The sequence below is a fragment of the Crocodylus porosus genome, unplaced genomic scaffold (genome assembly GCF_001723895.1).
Source record: "Crocodylus porosus isolate Cpor-Errol unplaced genomic scaffold, CroPor_comp1, whole genome shotgun sequence".
Taxonomy (NCBI): Eukaryota; Metazoa; Chordata; order Crocodylia; family Crocodylidae; genus Crocodylus; species Crocodylus porosus.
In genome coordinates this window covers 15,631,718-15,655,344 of record NW_017728931.1, presented here as the reverse complement: position 1 = coordinate 15,655,344, position 23,627 = coordinate 15,631,718, and the positions used below count along the sequence as shown (strand labels likewise).

The following is a 23,627-nucleotide window of genomic DNA, read 5'->3' as shown; positions in this document are numbered from 1 at the left end:
CGCGGGGGTCCTCTTCAGGCGGGGCAGGGTCGACCATGGCAGCGAAATCCTCTCGACGCGGGGGGGGGTGCAGTTCAGGCGGCGGTGTCCTCCGGGTCCGGTCCAGCGGCGGCTCATCTGGAGGGGTCGGTGTACTGGCAGTGGCCCGTGATGTGCTCCACATAGATGTCACGGGACCAGTGGATGGTGTCGGACACCATGAGGTTAGTTCTGTTCCTTGCTCTGTCATTGGCCTGGGGGCTGATTTTACTGAACCTCGACAGGTACCTCCTTCGGGTTATTTAGAGCTATCAGGGTAAGAGCTCAGCATGCCCCATGCAACGTATTGATTACAGTGACCACCAATGAGTCCAGGGTCAAGCGACGACTGGTACACACCACTCCTTCTGCTGGGATTCTTGAATAGTCATCATTACGAGATTTATCCCACCTGGGAACAGACTCCTTGGACTGGTTCCCTGGGGTACACACGATTTGGACTGGCACTGTACCAGCCTTTGTTGTGCAGCTGGGCAATTGCTGCTGCTAGCTGTCACACTCTCCATCTTATAACTGCGTGGCAAACAGTTTTGGCTAGCAGCATTGCTGACTAGCAAACAATCTGCTGAGGATATTGCATTTAAGCAAAGAGAGCCGCCAAGTGCCTACAAAGCACTCAACAGCGGGGTAGAACACCCCAGCTGCACTGAGCCAAGGTCTGGTGGCCACCCCCTTCATCAGCCATCGGCAGGAACTACGGGAAGATACTTGGCCCAGTCCTACTGCAACTATGCAACCAACTATGTGACCAAACCAGAGCATTTCCCTCAAAAGAGACTCCTCCTTAAGAGAGTCATAAGTGATTCAGTTGTATTCTCTGTGCTTCGGTTCTCCTATCTGTAGAATGGGGAATAATGATACTGATTTCATTTGTGAAATGCTTTAAAAAATCTACTGAAAAGAAGTACTCTCAAATGCATTTAGTTGGTAATTATTTTGACACAAGCCTCAGAGCTTCATAGCAATATTTAAGTGAAAAGAGATTCCAGTGAGATCTTATGTTGAGGACCCTTTGTTAGGGGTCTGGTTAAAGGAAAAAATAGAAGCACTGAAGGGAGCTTCTGAGAGACATGCATGATACTGCAGTCAGGGGTTGTGGAAGGCACAGATATATAGCTTATACCAGGGGTGTCAACCTCTTTGCCTCCCCGTGGGGCTGGATTGAGACCATGAGGCTCCTCCAGGCCATTTCCAGACCCATCCCTGACAGCAGGGCAAGCAGCAGTGGCATTACCTCTTGCAGATGCCTGAGTTGGCTCAGGAAGCTTCTTGAATTAGTGTTGCCACCTTCCCACTCTGGACTTTCCAGTACCTCCAGGAATCCCTCTTGAATTTCCAGTCCCTCCTTCAGGAGGCTAAATGACATGACTCCATGGGCCAGATCTGGTTAATGTTCTATTTGTTCGACACCCCTGGCCTATACCATGCAAAGCTCATATAATTTGTATAAAACCCTTTATTTTCAAATAAATAACTTACGGGTTGATTTAAATCAGGGGTGCTCAAACTCCTGTGCATCTGACCACAGGACTCCCTATGCGCTGGGAAATTTGGTGGCAAGACAGCAGTGGCTACTCCCCCCTGCCAAATTCCTAAGTCCTATGTGGCCGGTCACAGCCAGGCTGTATCCCTTACCTCCCATGGGACTTGGACCATTTCCACTGCCCCCCACATATCTAGATTGGAGGCAGGCCCACCCTTCCCCATCCAGGGGCCAGGCTGGGGCTGAAGAACTTCCCCTTTCCCTCTCTGCAGGGCCAAGTCAAGCCCTCTACCCCCACCACCCCACGGGACTGGGTTGGGCCAGGCTATGTCCCATTTCCCTCCCCTCCCTCCTCATACTGGACCCTGCCTCCTTCCCCCATCCCAAGAGACTGAGTCAAGCTCCCTGTGGAGCTGGGCTGCCACACCCTCCCCCCAGCCTCTTCCATGTGGCCAGATGGGGCCTCCTGCCCTACTGTCTCTAGCACATACAACCTTGGTCCACAAAGGTGAATGATTAAGAGCAACTTTGCCTTACACATTCTGTAGTCTTGGCTCAATTTACATGCTGCAGTCCAGCTACCAGTACCATACTAACATAACAGCTTTGGCATAAAGCAGTGATTCTCAACCTTTTAGACTCGAGGCATCCCTGGATAGACTTGAGGCACCCACTGGAAAATGTCAGCGCTTACTTTTCACTCATTTTTTGCCTACAGAAAGAAACTAGAGGAATTCTTCTGTTGCAGAGAATGCAAAGTCCACAACTATGGATTTTTTTGACATCTGTAGTGCAGGCTTTGATTTCCATCTGAAATTCTCAACCATAGCACCCTGGTTGAGAATCCCAGGCATAAAGAAACACTGGAGGTTTACAGATGTGGAGTCTGGCCCAGATTCCAGCATACTGTTTAATCCAGTAGTGCTCAATCTTTTGTTCTGCTGCCTCCCTCAACCCCACACCTCCTGGACTGGGCCCCAGTGTCTCTACATGTAGATCCAGCTTGCTGTCTTACCCGCAGGACTCCCCACAGGTCTGGAAATTTGACAGTTACTACTCCTATCACCAAATTTTCAGGCACCTGGGTGCCCCTGCCTGCTGGATCTGGGCCAGGGGTTGAGCATCCCTGGCTTAATCTCTGCTGATCTAGTTAGAATTAATGTGTGTGATCTCCCAGCCCCTGGTCATGCATGCATACTGAATGAACTCTTGGTGACACTGGCATCAGAGGCAGGTTACATAACCAGAAAAGGAGATGGCTACGCTGAGCTCGGTCTTCGATGTGGCAACCAAAACTTGAAAGCATCCAGTTCACTAAAGTTTACCTGGCAGCAACTCAGCAAAACTGTATTGGCAATGGACACTGCCACTCAAACAGCAGGGCTCAGGATTTCTGACTGCTGCCTATGTCTCTTGCCTGCGGTATTCTGCACTGTCTGGGTTATCCACCCTCATACACTTTGCATTTATCATCACAGGAGCAACAGGGAACATTAATACGATATGACACTTATCAACAACCAAAAAAGGCAACCCAGAAACAATGTTTTCTCTAGCATGTGACAGAGAAAGGGGTTGCCTTCAGCTTGGCATGCATTGCTTTAAGAGCATTTCCACCCCAGCTCATCATGACTAATATTCCATGCAGTCATGTTCCTATCTGTCGTTTCTCAGATTCTGTGCAGCTACAGGAAGAAACTCATTCATGCTGACAGCATGCAGCAGAGGCCATTTAAGTGGAAGGCATTGCTCTAATAAGTGAGGAAAGAAATGTGACTAGCAGAAGGGAAAGGTAGAGTTAAGGTCAATTTTATAGAACCTCCTAGGACTGAAGTTATTGGTAGATCCACTGTTCAGGTGCTAGGAAAACCTGCTGACAAAGAGGTATAGAAGTCTCTCTCTTTGGTAATGCAAAACTCTAGAACTCTCAGTTCAGAGGTGATACCATTTATTAGACCAACTAAGACATTGCAGGCCCACATGCCCTTTCTCAGGCTCAGGGGAAATTAAAGATGGTAAAAAGTCCCCATAGTTAAGAAATAAAAATTCATTTTTGCACAAAGGCAGCTGAAGATAGAAGTCTGTTTCTCTGTGTTCATGAGAGGTGTCTTTCTGAGTTGTTCTTCATCTCTGAACCAAGAGTTCTAGAGTTTTGCATTTCATTTTGTCCCAGACCAACACGGCTGCCAAATGCATGTCTCTTTCCTATTCATTTTTTTTCCTACTGTCTCTTGAAAAACAAGCAGGCAGCTTTCAGAGCTGATTTAAATCCTTCATTTTCTGATGTAATATTTTAGTTCTGTTCAGCAGCCTGAGATGAAAAGAATTCTGGGATGAATACAACAGTTTATTGTGTGTAACATAACTAAAATGCCATGAATTGCTTTGGTGTTGAATCTGTATACTTACAAGTGGGTCTGCAAATTGTAGAGTCTCTTCAGTACCTTATCATTCAGAGCACTGAGCTGTATACTTGGAGAGAAAGTATACATAGTCCATTTTAGGGAAAATTCATTTAACAGCATGGGTGAAACTGATTAGAGGTCAGTGTCCATTTTTGCTACTTTATGCTGTTAAAGGAGGGCCTGGAAAACACTAATTTATTGAAAAGGGAAAAATATCTGTTATTTTAAAAATATCAAACGATGGCTTCCCTGACTTTTGCAAAAGGGATTCTTTTGCCAAGGAGGAGAAGAAAGAGAGGGGAAGTCTGGGAAGATGAGTGTTATATGTTCTTGCAGTTCAATTGAAAATATTTCTGTGTCTCCCCAAGTCCTAGTTAGGACGAATCATGGGGTGCCTATACATATGCTCGGGTGTGGGGGTGGGCAGGCATTTTAAGTAGAGTGGTTCCTGGAGAGCTGCTTTAATAAAACGCCACAACATCATGAGTATTAAGCTTCTGCTTGTTTAAAAATGGCAGTGGGATGTTTTAACTAAAGCGCATCCGACAAGCTTTAGTTAAAGCATCCCAGTGGCCATTCTTAAACCCACGGGGGGCTGCGGTGATGCTAAAGCATTCTAACTAGAGTGTGGAGCAGACTTGATTAACCACGTATAGGCACCCATGTTTTTTTAAGGATTTGGATGAGGACTTTAGTTCACTGTTCTGCCTGGACTTCCTGATTTCCATCAGTGCAACAGCTGTTGAAATATTCTTTCTTCTCTCTAAATCATACCTCTGTGTCTATAAAATGGCAATAATTTTTCACGGTTGTTTGAAGAATAAATTAATTTAATTGTGAATGATGGGGCAATGGAAGGAACTAGTGACAGGTGAACACTGCTTTGCTGTGATTTGAGTGCTGAATGTTGACCTGGTTATCAGACATTTACTGTGACTCTATTGATCTAGTTTAAGTGACTAGATCAGAGCTAAGCCATGCCCCTTCCCTCTGGGCCACTGAGCTAGGGCTGAGTTGTGCCCCTTCTTTCCGTCAAGCTAGGCCACACCTCTTGCCCCCCTACCTGCAGAGCCATGCCATGCCCCCTTCCTCCTGCGGGGTTGGGCCATGCTCTCCCATCCCCTCCACCTCCTATGGAACTGGATCAGGGCCAGGTCATGGCCCCTCCCCCCAAGAGGGCAGGTTGAGACTGGCCCACCCCCTTCCACATGTGGCTGGATTGGGGCCAAGCTGCCCCTTCCCTTCTCTGCGCTGCTGGATAGGGCCCCGCCAGATCTGACCCCCAGAGGAATTGGACACTGCCCATCCAGCCCACCAGCCAGAAAGGTTGAGCAGCATTGCAGTAAATGGCAGCTAAGTCCCCCTGGAGTCAACACTTGTGGGTGAAAGCCATTGGCTCAGAGGTGTATGGCTTGAGTTCCTCGTGTGAAGCCTTCTGAACTGTTTTGCTCAAGTAATGCTTCAGCCCTTCTAACTGTTTGCACGTACAGCCAAAATCCAGTCAAATTCATGCAAGCGCCCTCTTTTTCTTTCTCCCTCGCAGGTCACGTTTAACCTTTTTTTGCCTCCGCTTTGGTAACAGGATAATGACGCTCAGTAGCATAACTAGGAGCAGGTGCGCAGCAAACTAGCTCAATTGCCAGTTTTAGAGGGGGAGCCAGAATAACAGTTTCCAGGAGCTTGCAGCCACTGGAGTGTGGGGAGCTCATGTGGCGGTGGCAGCAACCTTCACTGTGAGGGGACATGGCCACAGTAGCAGAAGCAGACCCTGCTATGAGGAGAGTCTGCACTGTGGCAACTGGAGTCTTTTGAGTCCCTGGTGCGATTCTCCCCTGCCAGGGCACCAAAATTCCCACTGACACCTTTTGATAACACCTATAGCTGCAAAGTTCCTAGAGATGGAGATAAAATGTGTTGCACAGGAATGACTAATCCTGATTGTTTAATTGAGAGTTGCAAGGCCATGAAAAGAGTCTGTCTTTGAGGGAAAATTTTAACCCCAGATCAAGGTTTCTACTTAGGCCTGCATTATGTTTAACAAAGCACGCTGACATTGGAAAGGAAACCTACTGGCTACTCTCTCTCATTAGTTGGGACATTTCTAGGCCCTGGATTGAATTTAATTCCATCCCATGCAAGCGATGTGGTGGTCTGGATTTTTTTACACACTGCAATTTACAGAGCTAGCACCAAAGCACTAAATTATTAAGCTAGTACTTTAATGGAAACCCCTGCACAGGCTTAAATTGTTTCCACGCTACTTGGTGTTTCCTGCTCTGCTGGTTTGCATTTGGTTCTGTGCGTGAAAGGGCCGAGAGAGGAATCCACAGGGACAAACAGAGGCAAAAGCAAGGATTTCAACCTGAGAGCAATAGGAAGCAGGCTAAGAGAATGAAAGGTTAATGGATCCTGTATCCAGCACTAGTGGAGGTGATATAAAAACTGCTTTTCAATCCCCAGGGCAGTAAAGCAGACACATGTTGTTTTAGTGCTATTTGTAACTTGGATTTCTTAGTAAAATATTTTCTTTCCTGCCAGTTTTTTTTCTCCCCTTGATTTCTTCCCCAGTGTTTGAAAAGGAGTGCATGTATGCATACAAACACAACTCCTTCTATTTTTTTTAAGCTTTGCCATGCTTGGACAAAATCAGCTGAGTTCAGTGTTCATTTTAGCAAACCTTTGTCTTTGGTCATCACCCCCCAGATGCACAACCCAGACTCAAGAACAGCCAAAGAACTCTTCCTACTCACTTCATGCTAGCGGAGGCTGGCATGGGATATCAGTTGTACATGTGGTTTGCAGTACCATAAATGGCATGCAGGCTAATTTGCAGTGCAGTAGGGTTTTTTTTTCTTGTGACACCAGGAGATTCTGATGTAAAAAAAAAAAAAACCCGACCACTAAAAAAAGCAGTGTGGTGCATATGGCAGTGGCATACAGTGCCAGAAAGGGAGTCTGGTCAGCTGCTTGTCAGGCACTGAGCAACCGGATCACAGCCAGAGTGCACATGCAGAGGCATGCCCGAGGACAAAGAGCAGCAAAAATATGTTTAGGTCCTGTTTGCTCCATAAGGAATGCATGTGTGCTCTCATGGGAATGCACCCATTTAATTCAAATGAGTTATCTTGGTTAAATCTGTCCATACCAGCCAGCAGTATTTGGTGCCAGTTGGGGGGAGGGGGATGAGAGAGAGATTGTCTCCTCATCAAAAATGTCTTTACTTCCCACTGTTTGCAGTCATGTGACTAGATAATAGAAAATCTTTACAGGTACAATGCCTATTTGTCTCACCATGGGACCTTGAAATGAAATGCTGGTGTTTAAAGTGGAAGACCAATGGGCTAAAGCAAAGCAAAGCCATCACACTGGCTTTTTCTTATCCTTAGCTGGTTGCTAACACTAACATTTCTTTAGTTACAACTGTGTTCCCTGAAGTCAGGATAAAATATGTCCACATATCTGTCCTCCAGTTCATGATTGTGAGTTCCCACTTACCAGTGCTATGTGCTGGGAGCAAGTCTTTTGCCCAAGCATTCAGAAATACCGGAGTTTGAACAGCCAGAAGACCACGTGATCATAGAGCTTGGGATTTGGTGTTTCTGGGGGTTTGGATATAACTGGAATACAGTGGCTGTGAATGAGAGATTTATTCACTAGATCTTTCAATACATTAAATTAGTAAAAAATATGACATAACCTGTCATGCATCCATTATAAATGGCCAACAGCTGGAATTTTTAAGAGGCTTCAAATACAAAAATGTTGTTGACTAGACGGCTGGAAAGAGATGATGCATTTTGAATTACAAAAATTGCCCTTTGTACAGAATAAGAGTAATTTTGATTACAGTTGCATTTTGATTAGACTATGGTTGCGTTGTGATTAATTGCTACTGTGCTTGCATTGCCACAAGAGCAACAACAAAATCAATCTACTTTTAATACACCATTGAAAGGGGGGGGAGGGGTCTTAATACCTTCATTTTTAGAATACTGGTACATTACTGACAGTAGTAACTCACCACAGATATCTATCAACACGTGAAGCTTCCACTTAATGGTAGTTGTAGGTATCAAAATAGTGCAACCACACTAATTACACAGTGGAGTGGCTCAACATAATTACACTCACAGTATGTATAAGGTGTACCCAAAAACCATACTCTCAACATATGCTTTTAAATGAAAGTGGTAATTGCACCTGGGTTTTGATAAGTTAAGGGACTGATTTAGAGTTTAGAAATTTCATCTTGTGATGCAAGGGAAGACAGGCTGTGTTTGTAATATTTTGTGGATAAAATCAGCAATCAGGATGCAAAACAATGTTCAGGTAATAAGTGATCACACAACCACCATGTTGGGTAGCTATATGGGTACAATTATAATCACCAAAGAATCTCCTTTTAGTTGCTGCTGCACAAAAAAATGACTTCATACTATTAACGACCATTTTAAAACTCTATGCCTGGCCCAGGGGCACCTGGCAATCTTTAGCCTAATGTGGGTCTTTTTTGTGTGTTAAACAGATGGATGTTTCTGTGGAAACACTGTACAGCTTCATGCAGGAACGCCAGAAAAGGTATGCCAAGTATGCAGAGCAGATTCAGAAGGTCAATGAGATGTCTGCCATCCTCCGCCGCATACAGATGGGCATCGACCAGACGGTCCCGCTCATGGAGAGGCTGAACAGCATGCTGCCTGAGAATGAGAGGCTGGAGCCCTTCAGCATGAAACCGGATCGGGAGCTTAAGTCCTAGTTGCCCCGGACTCGTCTTCCTCACCTTCTCATTCTAGCATCCCGAGTGAGGACATGTTTCCAGTAAGTTTGATTGGCAGCCTTTTGGAACAGACAGCACTGCTGCCTGACTCTTTGCCAGGGCTTTGAGAAGAGACCTGCGACATTGGCAGAACTGAACTGAAACAGTGTGGCCAGCAATAAAGGAGCTGCCTCCTCGGGTTGTTCCGAGAAGAAAAATAAACTTTCTTCATCAGAGCCTCCAGCACCACCACTCGTACTGAAACATTTACTTTGTTCCTGTTACTAGACTTGGTCTCAGGGAGGAGCAATCCTTCCATCTGTTCTTTTATTAGAAAAATTCAAAGGGATACTGGATGCAATAAACCTAATTTACTTTCCATGCCGCTGGGGATTTAGACACCTAGATTTCTGGCAGATATTTATGAGATCCCTTGGCCTTGGTAATATGTTATAGGTGAAAATGTGGAGCTAGGAATTAGCTTGTTACCCCTGCCTATGATCGTAATTAACATAGCTTGTGTGGCAGGGAAGGGCTTCAATATCTCCTTCCTCAAGGCATCTGTTTTTACAGGCTCACTAATTTATGAAGTTGTAAATGAATAACTTCCAGCAAATAACTTCTGCGGTGGTGGTGGAATACAGGCTCAACATGCCCATGTTGTGACAGGGATCTGGGACAATTGCTGAAGCCCACAATGAGCCTGTCTGAACCTTAGCAAACTTTTAATTGACTGTGAAGGGATGGCAGGCTGGTCAAGTAGTTTTGGTGATCAGAGGATGTAGCTCTTTCAGTATCTTTTAAGAAAGGGAGATTGAGGTGTCTGTAGAGCTTGGTGCCTTGGCTCAGCTGCCATCATTCGACGAACGGTCATGAATGCAGTGTTTTATGACTAGAACCACACAGTCCTTTGGGATTGTGCTGAGTTAAATGTTCCAAAGGCACCAGGACATTCTTGCTTTTATTCCAAACACAGGTCAGCTCTGGCAGGACGGCCACTTGTGAGAGCACTAGTTCTATCCTCTGCTGTGCCCCAGGCCGGTTGGGTGACCTTTGGCAGGTCATCTCAACCACTGGAGTCATGATGTCTCCATGTGTAAAACTGGGCTAATGCTTCTTGACTCATTTTTGCTGCAGAATGCTTTGAGGTTAGTAGATGAATCTGTAGGACCTAAACCCGAGTTTACCTCCAGTAAGGAGTCCTGAAGCAGCATCTGACTCCTGCTAGAAGGCTTTTGCATGCTACTAATTCAAAGAACAGCTTGATTTGAGATGGCCTGTGGTAGCTATCTTTCATGTATGGAGGAAGGTTAGATAATTTACCCAGGGTGTGTCTGCATGTGTATCGGATTGTGCATTTGTTGCTGCATAGTCGTTTAGTACCTGCTTAAGTACTAGCATTACTGCACAGTCCTGATGCCACATTTTTTTTTCATGCTACTGCACAGTAGCTTCAGCATCATGGTTTGTGCCAACACCACCTCACCACAGCAATGAGCTACGACAACACAGCTCATCACTACAGCGACACAGCTTCTTGTGTAGACGTGCCCCCAGAGAATGTAGAATACCTCCTCTGGGTCTACCTGAGCAGTAAATAGCAGAGCAGCCTTCTGGTAATGCTGTTAATTCACAGAACAGCACATAGCTTCCAGCTTCTGTTGTTTCCTTGCTTAAGGCCATGTGTCCAGGAACTAGCATCCATATTGTCGACCTGCTTTGATTTCCCTTTGCAAACATGGTAGTGGTTGCTTTGCCAGGACCCTCTAAGCACCAGCTAGAAAAGGAGTTCTTTGAAAATGAGGATTTTTGTAGCAGCTCTGCCTGAGGAACAACAAGAGTTTGCCAAATTTGAAGTAACTGAAGTAACCTGAACACATCAGGTAAAGGGAGTACCAGAGGGACTAATTCTCCATGTACCTTATTTACATACAAGTCAAATGGGTGCAAACTTCAGTTCTTCCCTTGCCTTACCTACACATTGGGTTTTACATTTTTACACCTGCTTTGTGCAGGTGTTAATGGCTAGTGGTGTTTCAAGGCAATGGCCTCATGGTCTTGAGCTGTTTCCTAGATTTAGGAAACTTAAAAGCCAGGCATATTTTACACTTTCTGTGGTGGTGGTGGTATCCATGGTAACTTGTGGAGCACTGTGGCAAGATCTGTTAGCATGAACCTTGGGCATCATTCCCTGCAAGCTGTGATCTAATCCTGTTATCAGATGTTCCACCCTATGTGCAGCTTCAGGTAGCAGCTATGTTTTCTAAAATCAGCCTGACCTTCAGATGTTTTTTTCTTTGCCAGCAGACACTGGTCTGAGGCCTAGGCTGGAGAGGATTAGTAATGGGTATCCCACAACTCTGTAGAGCTAAGAACTGGAGGTTTATGCCACTGGATGGTCTTGAGAGGTGGGAACCTAAACTGAGTTTGATCACTATTAGAAGATAATATAGCAGACTTTCTCCCATTAAATTCTGGACAGTTGGACTCATGGTATTAAGATACTATTATCAAAGGAGCAATGTATCTCATAGCTCTGCAGTTAATTCTGCAACTGAACAAGTGCATATGCACTCACTATTTCCTATCTTAGTGCTTTGCAAACCTGACTTTACAGTGGAGTTTAGGTGGTAGCTTGAATATTACCCCCATTTTTACTATTGTGGGAACTAAGGAAGTAATCCAGCTTTGCCACAGTGAGCAGCTTCTTAATGTGTGAGTGGTTGCCATGAAACATCTAGCCACAAGGCTGGTAATGAAAACATGTTTATGGGTAGGGATCCCAACTTGTGGATCCCTAGGTGCTGCCGAGTAGCCTGTGAGTGCTATCTAAATAGTAAGGAAACACAGGAAAGAGGGCTCAGCATTGGGTATGAAAGTAAAGTATTAAACACTACTAGTTTAACTGGAAGGAGATTACATAGTTGAGTCCCAGTGACAAACTTTTTCAAATGCTTTTACACAAATATTTGTTGCGAGTCAACAGGTGACAAGAATCATCTCTGCTTAATATTAGTTTTGTAAACTGTCAGGTACCCTCTCTCTGTTCTATAAATAATGAGTCAATCACTAGCATCCATCACTAATGCTTATTACCCAGAAGTCTTTAGACCATTTGCTGAGGGATGGGTAGTTATCTCCTTCCACAAGTTGCCTGGTGGCACTTTTTCTTTACTTGCTGCCCTTTCCAGTCTATTCCACAACCTGCTTCTCCAAGTCATCTCAAATGCCTGCAGTGCCTGAGGGGACAGGCACATTGTTCTCCCCTTTGTGCTGTTTCAGACAAGGGTTGGCTTGTAATTCAACTTCCTGTTAATGCTTTTCTAAACCCCACAGACTGCTCTCTACTTTGTGGTGCTTTTTTATGTCATGAAAACCTCCTAGCCAGCACCAGTGAAAAAGATGCAGCCCCAGGGCCCTGACATTGGCTACACTCAGAGGTGAGTGACAAAAGGAAAAATAAATAGATTTGCCCTTCTTTGCTGCTTTCTGTCATAAAAGGGGCAGAGCACTGAAACCTGGGTGCATTGTTTATAACATTAAAACCTAATTGGCTCAAACTCATTAGATGCTTTGGAGGACAGTTCTTACTATAAGATTTAGCTCCATGCTCCTTCAGGGATGCTAAGAACTAAGTTTCTGTTTCTACAATAAAACCTGCATGGATTATTGTAATGATGGCAAGGTAGAAAAGGTGTTTTTTTCTTTTCTTTTAAAGTAATGATGGTGGGGTGGGGTGGGGTCGGGCCATTTTACAGCAAAAAGGCACAAACTCCTTTACTGTCCCCTTTTGTCAGCAAGAACCTACCTCTCTTCTTTATCAGAGGGGTCAAGGTGATGGGGTCTTTCAAAACCATCATAACCTTTCACACTTTTCCTGTGTTGTCTCAAGCCTGCTTTAATGAAAACTGCATGCTTGTACCACTTAGTTCAGGGCTACACTTTCTGTTTTATTTCTGCACTGATAATGGCCTGTGTTATAGCTATCAATACTGCTCCTTGGGGTGGGGTTTTTCTATGAGTTGGTCTTGCTTTCCACAGTCCAGGTAGATGTCCAAAGCTGTTATCTTCGCCTTCTCCCTGCCCCCCCACCCCCATTTTAAATGGCTTCTGAAGTCATGAGCAGAGGGTTGAACTGATGACCTCCTGAGGTCCCTTCCAGCCCCACTTTTCTGTGATTCTATAACTCGGCTTTCTTCTTGCACCCAGTGGTGCTGCTTTTCTCTTTCATTCCTCTTTTCCTTCCTCAGCAAGTACTCTCACATAAGACGTGTGTCAATTAGTCTGGCTCTGCCTCAGAAACTTGTCAACAAGCACTCTCAAGGAATGATGTCAGTGGTCTCCTAGGAGTCTTTCCCGATTCCAGTGGAGTCCTGTTTGAATGAGCGATATACCTGTGTTAAGCAGTGAGAGTTTGGTTCAGTTCTGTAACATCTTGGAGTGTGGTAGGGGAAGGAGAGAAGAGGTTTGTCTGACTTTCAGCTGCAGTCTATGTCCCAGCTTTTTCCCCGTGTAATAATTACAATGAGAACATTGCTCTGCTTTGAAAATAGTGGAAATAGTTGAGAGGAGTTAGAGAGGCACTAGTTGCTTGTGCAAGAACAGCCTGGTACTTCTTCATGTGTCCTATTCCTTCTCATCCTCCTCAGTCTGCTTTGAGATCTGTGCACCAAGTAGTTCTGCCCCTGCTCTTCTCAGCTTTATGTAAAGCGTTTCAGTGCTGAGTTCACAGCAGTGGGTTTCAACTAGGGCTTGGGATTGCTGATGATGAGCTTGAAGTCTTAAATGAGCAGCACTTCAGAGACAGCTGGTGACAGCCACTTACTACCTTGTTCCTATTTTCTCCTTAAACTGGATGGGCCATTGTTACACAATTGCTTCTAAATGTGAGGAAGAACAACCTTCCCAGTGTTGACTGAGGTCTTCAAGGTCCTAAATGAGCATCATTAGGTTCCCTGCTCTAACAGACTTCCACTACCTTGGGCCTAAGTCTTAATTTTCATAGTTGCCTGCCCCAGTTTCCTATCTATAAAATGAGGCTAATAGCATTGCCCAACTTTACAGAGGTGTTGTGAGGCTAATTAAAGACTTGGTTTTGAGTACTACTTGGGGATTTTTCTCAGAGCTGTCCAAAGCTGGAGTAGCTTACATTAATGGGAGAGTGGAAGAGGTGCTGCTGCCTGTCCTCCAGTTCATTGTGAATAGTTGTTTACTCCTGTTGAAATGCAGCTTCCTTCAGTGCAAAGCAGCAGGAAGATTCTCTCCCTCTGGGCTGGTGTCTAAGGTCATTCTCAAGTCTCCATAACCCAGGAGATGACCTTGGCTTGAAATAGTTACTGTGTTTGCCACTGTTTTTGTTTTCAGTAATAAAGGAGGATATGATTCACACTGGAATCTCCTTTAGGCTGACTGTTCTTGGGGGGGGGATACTTTTGGTTTTAGAAGGTACTTGATTGTGTTATGCACCTTACGATTATTTAAAAACATTCTCATTCTGCAAGCTAGTTTGAGCTGAGCTGTGAATATTATATTATCTAAAGGCCCTATGAACTAAGTCACTGAAGGATAGGAAAGGGTTGTAGGTTACAGAAAGTTTCAGCAGTCAAATGTATTTCAAGAAAAGCTGGATTTTGGAATTTGCCTTATAGCAGATACACCCATTTCTCCAGGAACCAATATCAACTTGTACTGAAAAGCAAGAAGGGTGATATTGCTATTTGGTTCACAAAACACAGCTTTAAAATGCATCATCACCGTAATAGCCTTCTCTTGGTAATAAGCAAAAATTAGAGGCAACAGTTTCACGTACTGATAAACTCACCGTTAACCTGCTGGACTCAAACAGAGGAGGAAACCTTCTGTACCGTCCCTATATCCTGCTGCCCTTGCATACCGCTGCCATGCATGTGTATAGTTTCCATTTAATTAGGGCCTTCTGTGCAGTGGAGGGAGGGTTTGCCTCTGAAAGGCATCTGGGGTAAGATAAATAAAGTAAGGACAAAGGCTAATGCTCTGGGAGCATATTCAGAGGCTGCTGCTCACAGTTCCAGGTATATCCAAACCATCTCCCATGCTGCAGCAGATCTTCCTATTCAAGAGGAAAACAGCTCTGGCCTAGTGCTGTTTCACATTACTCACAAGCCTGGAAGCAAGCACCAAGCGGCTGAAATGCATCCTAAACCATGTACCCAGTCACCCAAAGAGGGAAGGCAGTCCTATCTGGTCATACAGAACCCCAGTGATAGCCATAGGAGCTTCTCCATAGGACATCACAATCTCAAGATTGACTCATATAGAATCAGCTGCAGATTTGGGGCCTTAGTTTGATCTGCTTCCTCTGTCACCATCCAAGCAGAAACTTAGTCAAAAGATCTGTTACCTGACTACCACAGTTTACTTTTGATGGGTGCGTACAATGCTATTGCAACTCTACCATCCTGGATCCCAAGTAGGAACTGGAATCATGCCTACCAAAATGACTAATTGCCAGCACTTCCCTCTAACAGGACAGCTTCCAGTCTTCCAGCCTGTTTCACAGCAATTGATAATACTATAATTATGTTCCAGCTGACCCAAAAACAAAGCAAAGAAACCCAGCACTTAAAAAAAAAAAAAAAAAAATCACAAGGACTGGAACTGCACAATGCTCAAAATAACCCCCACTTTCTCTTCTATTTATAATAGTTGTCCTTAAAACCCAGATGGCACAAAATAATTAAGACTCAGCTGAAGTAACTTTCGTGTACTTTGCAGTAATGATTTCATCTGGAGTACCCAGAGAGCACTGCTTGGTTTAATTTCAGACATGGAGTAGAGTTTTGTAGTGTGGAACTAAGCATGATTCTAATGAATCCTAAAGTGTGCATTTTTATGAGAAGTTTGGTGGTATTATGTACAACAGCGTTATAACAGTGGATGTTTTACCTCAGGGGGCTATTAAAATTTTTAACATAGTTGCTAGTTTGGGTAGGGATACAAGGGCATAAGCTGTATTTTGTAAGTACAGAAAGCTGTTGAACTTAATGTCAGATAAGTTAGTTTTTGCTAAGCTTTAAACAGCTTGATATATAGTATAGTGGATTTCATGCAAGATCGCCTTGGGTAGAGCTTTCATAAATGTTCAGCATGGGGTCAGTCTGTACCTACTGAAGAGGATTAAAGTAAAAACCAAGGAGCAAATGCTTTGGAAAGTGCCAGTCAGACAGTCAAATCAAACAGGTACTAACTATCAAATTATGTCCTATAGTAGCTGCATTCATAATTAACAGTAGAGACAAGTCACCACTTTTATTTAGTTGCATCTTTAACTCGAGCTTTTCCTGCCCAAATGCATCTTTGGAGAAGTCTGCCAACACTAGAAGGGGAAAGTGGGGGAAGGCAAGGGAAGAAAGTTTATCAAGAAATAGTTACTTACCACTTCTGAAGTTTGTTGGGCAACCTGCTAGTAGTATTAAGTTTTTTGCACTCCATAGTACCAGATTTGCTCTGTGTTATGCATCTGTTACGCAGTGAATCACCTTACATTTGGTCATTAGCTGAAACTATGTAACAAGCCAGTGCATTTCCCAATTATTTCAGAGTTTGGTGGCACTGGGAGGTGGCAGAATTGAGCACAATATTAAAACTGGTTGGTGGTGGTAGATGATATAACTGACAATATTTGTCTGGTTTTTCAGCACCTGCTTCCAGTGTGCCAATTAGAGATGGTTTTGGTTGTCTTCCTGATAGCAGGGGTGCTTTGGGGAGAGGAGCAGAGGCATGCAAATTTGGTGAGAGGAAGGGGAGAAAGATAAGCCTGCTCACTGTGAAAGCAGACTCCTCAGAACTAGACCTTAAAAGGGAACAAGGAGTACTTTATTTTTCTATGTCTGTCAGAACTGGACTGATTGGGGCCAGGCTGAAATGGAGACTTTACTTAAAATGCAAGACCTTGATGCAGCCTAGTATGATGTTACATTTACTAACTTTCTTTTCCCCTTTAGTAGACTTGAGCTTTTATTCAGCACTTGTGCTTGCTTTCTGTAAATGAGACAAAAGGTTATGCTTGCTGGTCACTTGTGCTGTTGGTGGGCAATTGTGCTGTTCTTTAATGAAGAAAAGAATGATAGTTCTGGCTTCCCTTTCCTTCTGCATCTTTTGTCCATTAAATAAAGATCTGCAGTTTATACTGTTACTTTTAAGTTTTGGGATTTAATGAGAAATTATTAAAAGCCTTGCAAAACTGGGATTGTAGTGGCAGTAAAGAGGCAGGTGATAGTACTTGTTACCAGCTTGTGGGTCCAAACTAGTTGGTGCTGTACTCCTGTCTAATCTCAACTTCATCAAGAGACATCAGCACATGTGTACATGTAATAACTCTCTATGCTTAAGAGGGACACAATAGGTACGCCCACACTCCCTTTAAGTGCAACTCCCCCCTCAGCATGTATATCGGTTACTCCAGTTACCAGCAATGTTAGACTCCAGTTCTTTCTGCTAGCAAGTAAAGTTTGTTCCTGTAATTTAAACAGTTTGAAATATTTGTAAAACAGCTGTACAACTGCTTTGCAGCAAACACTCAGTTGATCACTTGGGAACTGGATTATTGCCTTGTAAAGCAGAGCCACAGTACAACTGTGCTGGATAATAGCAGGCCATTTAAAGGTTAAATGCAGAGACATAGCAACAGCTACTGTTTGAATTGGGAGAACATGTGATAAACAGAAATAGGCAGTGTAGGGTGATTGAGACTGCAGAGTCACTTTGGACTTCTGGGTGCTACTAAGCTCAGGGAAGGCAGCTAAGTATTTGTTTGGACACTAGGAAAAAAAAAACTACCCATTAATTCATCACTATGGCTGCTGATAGATGTGAAAACCCCCCAAATAAACAGTGCTTTCCCAGAAGAGGAAGTGTGTTAGTGTTTGTATGGATCATGAGCTTCAGCAGGGCTTTTTGGCACTTTTATCTAGTAGCTGATTGAATCCGCTTTGGATAAAAGCACCAACAAGTCCCACTGAAGTGTACAATCCAAACAGATGCTGGCAAGCCAGGCCAAATTAACATGCCTCCTCTCCTAGCCATGTGCTGTGCTTGAGCATAGGGGCACTCCAGGCTTAAAGTGCTGGTTTTTTGGGTTTTTTTCCATGTTGGTAAGCAGCCTACATGACCATCAGTAGCAGCTGCAAAGATTGGCAACATACCACGTGGACACTCCTGGTATTGTATTTTAAGCTGGATGTGGCATGTATATTCTACAGATGATTATAAACAGCTCTTCTCAGCCATTCTATATAAACAGGTACCACATCTGATTTTATTTCATCATAACGTACAAGTAATGCTCATGACACAACAAGATGAGAAACTCACACCTCTTTGAACCATTTAAACAGCTTGCCATACACCAAAAGAACATTATATTCAGATTAAAACATGTACACATTTCTTCCCCCCCCCCCATCCTCCACCTTGCTTTCCAAACTTCTTAAACCATTTCCAGCATCATTCAGGTACAAAAATGAGATAGGGTACCACCCACCCACAGACCAGACAAGCTCCAGGCTCTCTCCTCCACTATGTGCTTAAAAGGAACCAGCCTACACAAGTACTGAGCCTTTAGCACCCTGTCCTTGCTTCACCAATTCAGAGGATGCTAGAAATCAAATCAAGAGAAGCCAAGCCCAGATTTCAGCTGCAAAAGAGTTTTTCTTCTCTGTTAGGGATTTCTTTAAATACTTTAATTTCTATAAATTGTGCACATACAGTGTGTGTACAGGCTAAAAACAGTTGTCAGAGTCATTTTCACTCGATATATCAGCATACAGTGGCAATATACTTAAATGGAGAGCCAAGACCCGTCTTACTTTGCAATGTGGTATCAACCTACCCCTGACCCAAACCCTTTCTTCCTGCATTTCATACACATGGAACAAATGAATCTTATATGTTCAACCACTTCTGTTGCCGTCTCTCTCATGCTCCTTAGGATCAAGTTAATCAACTTTGTAGCTTTCTCTCAGTGCTAGTTTTAAACAGTCCACCATAGGAAATTGAAGTCACATCCTAGCCACAAAGAGAAAAACAAAACAAACAAACAAACAAACAAACAAAAAAAAACCCCCCAAAACAAAACCATGACAGACAGACAAAATCCTGTCCTTTTTTCAATATAGTAAAACCTGAGATTTGAGTCACCATCTAGCTACACTTACAGTAAAACAAAACAAGCCGCTGACTTATTTAGGGCTTCAGTGACCACCAGATCTTAGCTGAAAAAACCTTAGCCAACAGCTTTAAAAAGCAGTTAAGTCATAGTTTATTGTACTTGTTTTATATTTTCAGCTGCCTGCACTGAAATTGTACAAACATTGCAGCACACATCTCTCTCCTGCCGCTCAACACCCACACTGCCATGTATGCACTGAAAGACACTGGCAAAGATATAGAGAATTATCATGCGTCAATGCAGGACTGAACAATGGAGCATAATATTGGGCCTCTGTTGTTGTTAATTCCTCACAAGATTTACAACAACTCACAAAGTGGCCCGGGGAAGTGGCAGCCAGCATCCCACAGGAATCATGAGCTGGAGCAAAAGCAGTGGTTTTTCTCCCTCCGAGCAAAAACACAATGCTGAATACACCCTGAAAGTGTCCCTGCCCCCTCTGCCAAGACCACCAACAGGGACATGACAAGACAGTCCCTAAATGAGATATTCTTGATGCGTCTTTGCCTCTAAAAAGAGTGACCAGCCAGCAACAAGGATGGCAGTGTCAGGCTCTGCGTTCCTTACCATCCATAAAACCATGTCTTATTAACACATCAGGGAAAAAGAAAAACCTAGCCTTAGGACCCAGAACAACACCAGCCTGATGGGGACTGCTTTAGAATACAGTGCTGAAAGTAAACACATTTTCCATTAAAGTAGTAGTATTGTGGGGGGAGGGGAAGCTTAATGTTGCGTCCCATCCTGGGCCATTCAGGCTAGTGGGGCTTCTTTCTGTCAAAATACAAAAATTTGGTATTAACAACTGAAGTCAGTGGATATGATGGATTGAGGATGCGCAAGGGGAGTTTAACCATGTAAAAACCTTTTGGGCTTGGGCAACGTTGTGGAATACACTGCCCGCCTCCTAAACAGCGTGGGAGAAAAGCATCAACCTTCCTCTTCCCTCCTATTTGAACCCAGCATTAACCACTCTGCCAGCCACCAAGTAATTCAGTTCCTTTTCCTAATCTCACCTTTAGAGATTAACAGGTCTACCCCTCAAAAGCCAGTTTTCCAATGTCATATCCAATGTCAAAAACCCCTCCCTACTTTGCATTTAAAAAATCAAGAGGGTAGCTGGCCTATTTTGAGAAGATGGATTTTTACCACTTAGTTGTCAGTTAGCTGAAAAACAAAACCAAAAAATCTTGTGCATAGACAGCTTGGAATCAACCTCAAAACATGGCTAGGCATCTACTTATTCACATTGCTTATGACCCAGCGACCAGAGGCCAGTAATTATGAAAGCCCTAGGTTTATTTTTTGAGGTACTGTTTTTTTTCCCTTCTAAAGCAGCTCCCTATCTAGTCACTTAAATCCTGTCCATTAGAATGATAGTTACATTAGTATGTACATTGTCTCAACTTGGTTTTCAGACCAGCCTCACTGTGATTGGTCACTTATTTTTTTTGGATTCACTACTAGTCACTGTCCCGAAGGAAAATAGTCTCCCTCTTGAAGTTGGCTCAGTCTCAGGGCTAAGGTGCATTGTTGAAGATTTGGGGAGCAGGGGGAGAGGAAAGAACTAGCTTCGTCTTTTAGTAATGTATCTCAGTGGAGCCAAGGAGATGGCCTGCTGCCAAGAAAGCTTCCTTTGAACAAAGGGGTTTCAAGGATGTGCAATTCATCGCATATAAAAATCGCTTTACCTGTTAGGCAAACAAAAATACTAAAAAAACCCCTTTTTGAAACATCTGCCCATCCACTTTTAAGGGAGGGGGAGAAAAGAAAGATGAGAGAGAGTCGGACCAGATCCTATTCCACCAGTTAGAAGCCTAAAAGAGCTTAAGGGCCTAAGGACAATCCCATCCATCCCTCTGGAGTCCCTGCAAAGCCATTACCTCATCTCTTTTCATAATACACCATCCCCTTAGGAGTGAGGATGATGATGATCCACCTACCTTTTGCATTTGCAATATTTCTAGAGAATTCAAACCTGGCAGAACTGAATCCCACGTAGGCACCCACCAAGTGGAATGTGATCTGGCCCTTGGCTCCCCAGTGCCAATATTAGTTTGTTATGTCTCATATAGATAGAAATCTATTTGCTGCCTTCACACTGAAGCCCCACTCCATTCTAAACAAACAAAAAAAATTCAGATTTACAGGGAATTATTTTAAACAACAAGGACACCAACTCAGCTACATGGTCATGGCTGCCTGCCATTGCTCAGGACACTTCAATGATTTCCATGCTGCCCGAAAAGCTTGACTGGCTGCCCACTTTCCCCAGTTCCTCACGGGATCTGGTGTCTGACATGATGCTCTCCCCAAATTCCATCTGGCAGCTCCGTCGCTTGAACTGCTTCTCGAAGGAGCTCTCCTCATGCCAGCTGCGCCTCGAATCGCCTCTGTCACTCTGTTTCTGCCGCCTGCGCACAGCACAGGCTTGATCACAACCAGTGGGCAGCTGGCTGCAGCTGTAGGCTGAGTAAGTGGCACTGCTCCCATATAGAGCAGATGCTGAATAGAAGTGCGAGGCTTCTGTAGCGAAATACCAGCTGTTGGTGAGGGATGTGGTGGAGGTCTGAGGTGCTAAGATATCAGAGTGCCAGCCTTTGAGGCCCAGCCCAGCAGCAGACTTTGCCAAGTGCTGGTGACTTGTGGAAAGGCCAAAGAGGAAGTTTGTTCTATAGTTGTCTTCCATGCTCCCGCTCCGATGCAGTGGGTATAAAAGCGACCGCTGGGCAGTGCTGGAGTTGTTGCTGGGCCTTCCCATGTGCTGCCGCTTGTTCTGGCTGTCCGGTTGCCAGGCATTCTGGGATTTCTCAGGAGGACTGACTTCCTCTTTATCAGGGCTGGTCTCAGGTGTCTGCTCCGAAACTTCCTGGACAGGGGAGAACTGGCACGGCTTGCTGCTGCTGTCTAAAGCCGTTGAATGTTTGTAATACTCCAGAGCATCCTCTGACGAGGTAAAGCCCTGCACCGATGCAGTCACACAGCTGCTGCTTGTTGAGTAGGACACTGACTTGATATCCAAAGAAAATGAGCGCTTCAGTTTATTGCTGTCCTCTACCTTGTCCAGAGACACGTGGAGTCCATTTAGGCCCTGTACCAGCGGGCTATCCTCTAAAGACACCAAGTGCGAGCACGAAAGACTTCCGGAGTCCAGTGGCTTCTGTTCTGCAGGCCCAGAGGTAGAGTTAGTACAGAGCTGAGTAGGGGAGGCACCACTGCTCTGGCCGCTGTCTGGGATCAGTCCGTGCTCGTTGCTTTTTTCCAAATGCAACAGCTTCAACTTGCTGACTGGGCCAGGCTGCCCAGCCTGGGTTTTTATCTTTTTCTCGAAGTCCAGAAGCTGACCCAGAAAATTGAAGTTGGGGGAAATGGTCGGCCTTTTCTCTTTCACAAACCTAGAGAAAGAGGGGGAAAAAAAAAACAAGGCAAGAATTATTTTAAGACCTTTCTCTTCCCATGAAGTTCTCTAGGCTTATAGCTCTGGTTGGGTCCTGTTCAGGTCCTTGTGTTCCAGTTCAGTGGAATGCAGGTATTCAATAGCTGGGAAAGCAAGGAGAGCAATGGCTTGACTGGGATGACTCAAAGGCAAGCAGCTAGATGCCTCCCACAAATATTTCCTCACAAATTAAAATGCTTTTCTCAAAGGTCACTGGAAAAAAGGGAGAAGTAGGGTTCTTCCTTGAACCCCTCCATCACACAAAGCATAAGAGGAATGAAAAGGGTTCCTTGTGTTGTTATTTTTTTAAACTTTGGTCTTTGCAGTTTTGACTACCTTGTTTGTTTTCTGGACTTAACCTCAGCCTTTTATAAAGTAAGAACATTACCATAGCAGCTTAGTCCTTGCCAAAGGCCACACGTACAAGCGTAGAACAAGAAGATGGTCCTTTTCACAAACAGCTTACAGTTGAAAGAAGTAAAAAAAAATTGTGCAAGGGTTTGTCTACATTACAGAGGCTGCTGCTGCTTCAAATAGCAGCACCAAGCAAGCTCTGCCAACAGGAACTTTTCTGCAGCTCCAGCTATAGTAGCTTCTGTCCATGCTAGGCATTTTGTCAGCAGACCTACATGGAACATAGGACGTGATCTTTTTGCACCGCTGGCTAATGGAGCTCTGTTAACAGAACTCTGTAAGCTCATTCTTTCTTCTCTCTTGCAGATCACCTCTTAATACTCCCAAGAGTTACATTATGGGTACTTCACCCAACTAACATTAGTACTTCCCAGCCCTTGGTCTCTTTCGTTTCAGGCGAGGCTCATCTATACAGCAGCATATTGGACCCAATTTCTGCCAGGTAAAACAAACAAACAAACACACACAGTGGGTGGGTTTCTACAATGCACCTAGCCTCCTACATGTATCCAAATTTAAGAATGCAACAGGAAGAGTTGTGCACTGGCATCGGACAAAGAATTTTACTGCAATAGGTTCCTCCTGATTCACTAATAAGCACCTCTGACCCATCCCTATTCAGAAAAGAAATTAATGCTTCTTTAAGTTCCATTGAAGTCAACAGTGTTTAAAGTACATGTGTACACTTAAGCATGTATTTATATTCTTTGTTGAACAGGCTTGAAATTACATATGTACTTGAAGTGCACTGCTGAAACAGGAGTCTGAGGGAAGTGGTTTTCAAACTTTTTGGCCATGTACCCTTTCCCGGCAAAAGACCACTGTTTGTATCCCTTATGTCCACTGCCTCTGCGTGTTCATTCCTTAGAAAGAGTCAACACTGACCC

The 23,627-nt window shown here is 44.2% G+C and overlaps 2 protein-coding genes across 2 annotated transcripts in view; one reads left to right on the top strand and one right to left on the bottom strand.

Annotated features, from left to right (window-relative positions):
• The window catches only part of BORCS5 (BLOC-1 related complex subunit 5), a 125,422-nt gene extending 108,559 nt beyond the window's left edge, over positions 1–16,863 (top strand). Inside the window, exon 4 of the mRNA XM_019544259.1 lies at positions 8,453–16,863. Within this exon, the coding sequence (XP_019399804.1) occupies positions 8,453–8,683 (231 nt within the window). The 3' untranslated portion in view covers positions 8,684–16,863. The remainder of the gene's footprint in view (positions 1–8,452) is intronic.
• Positions 16,864–17,882: 1,019 nt separating this feature from the next.
• The window catches only part of DUSP16 (dual specificity phosphatase 16), a 47,602-nt gene continuing 41,857 nt past the window's right edge, over positions 17,883–23,627 (bottom strand). The window contains exon 7 of the mRNA XM_019544258.1: positions 17,883–22,285. Coding sequence (XP_019399803.1) covers positions 21,103–22,285 — 1,183 coding nt within the window. The 3' untranslated portion in view covers positions 17,883–21,102. The remainder of the gene's footprint in view (positions 22,286–23,627) is intronic.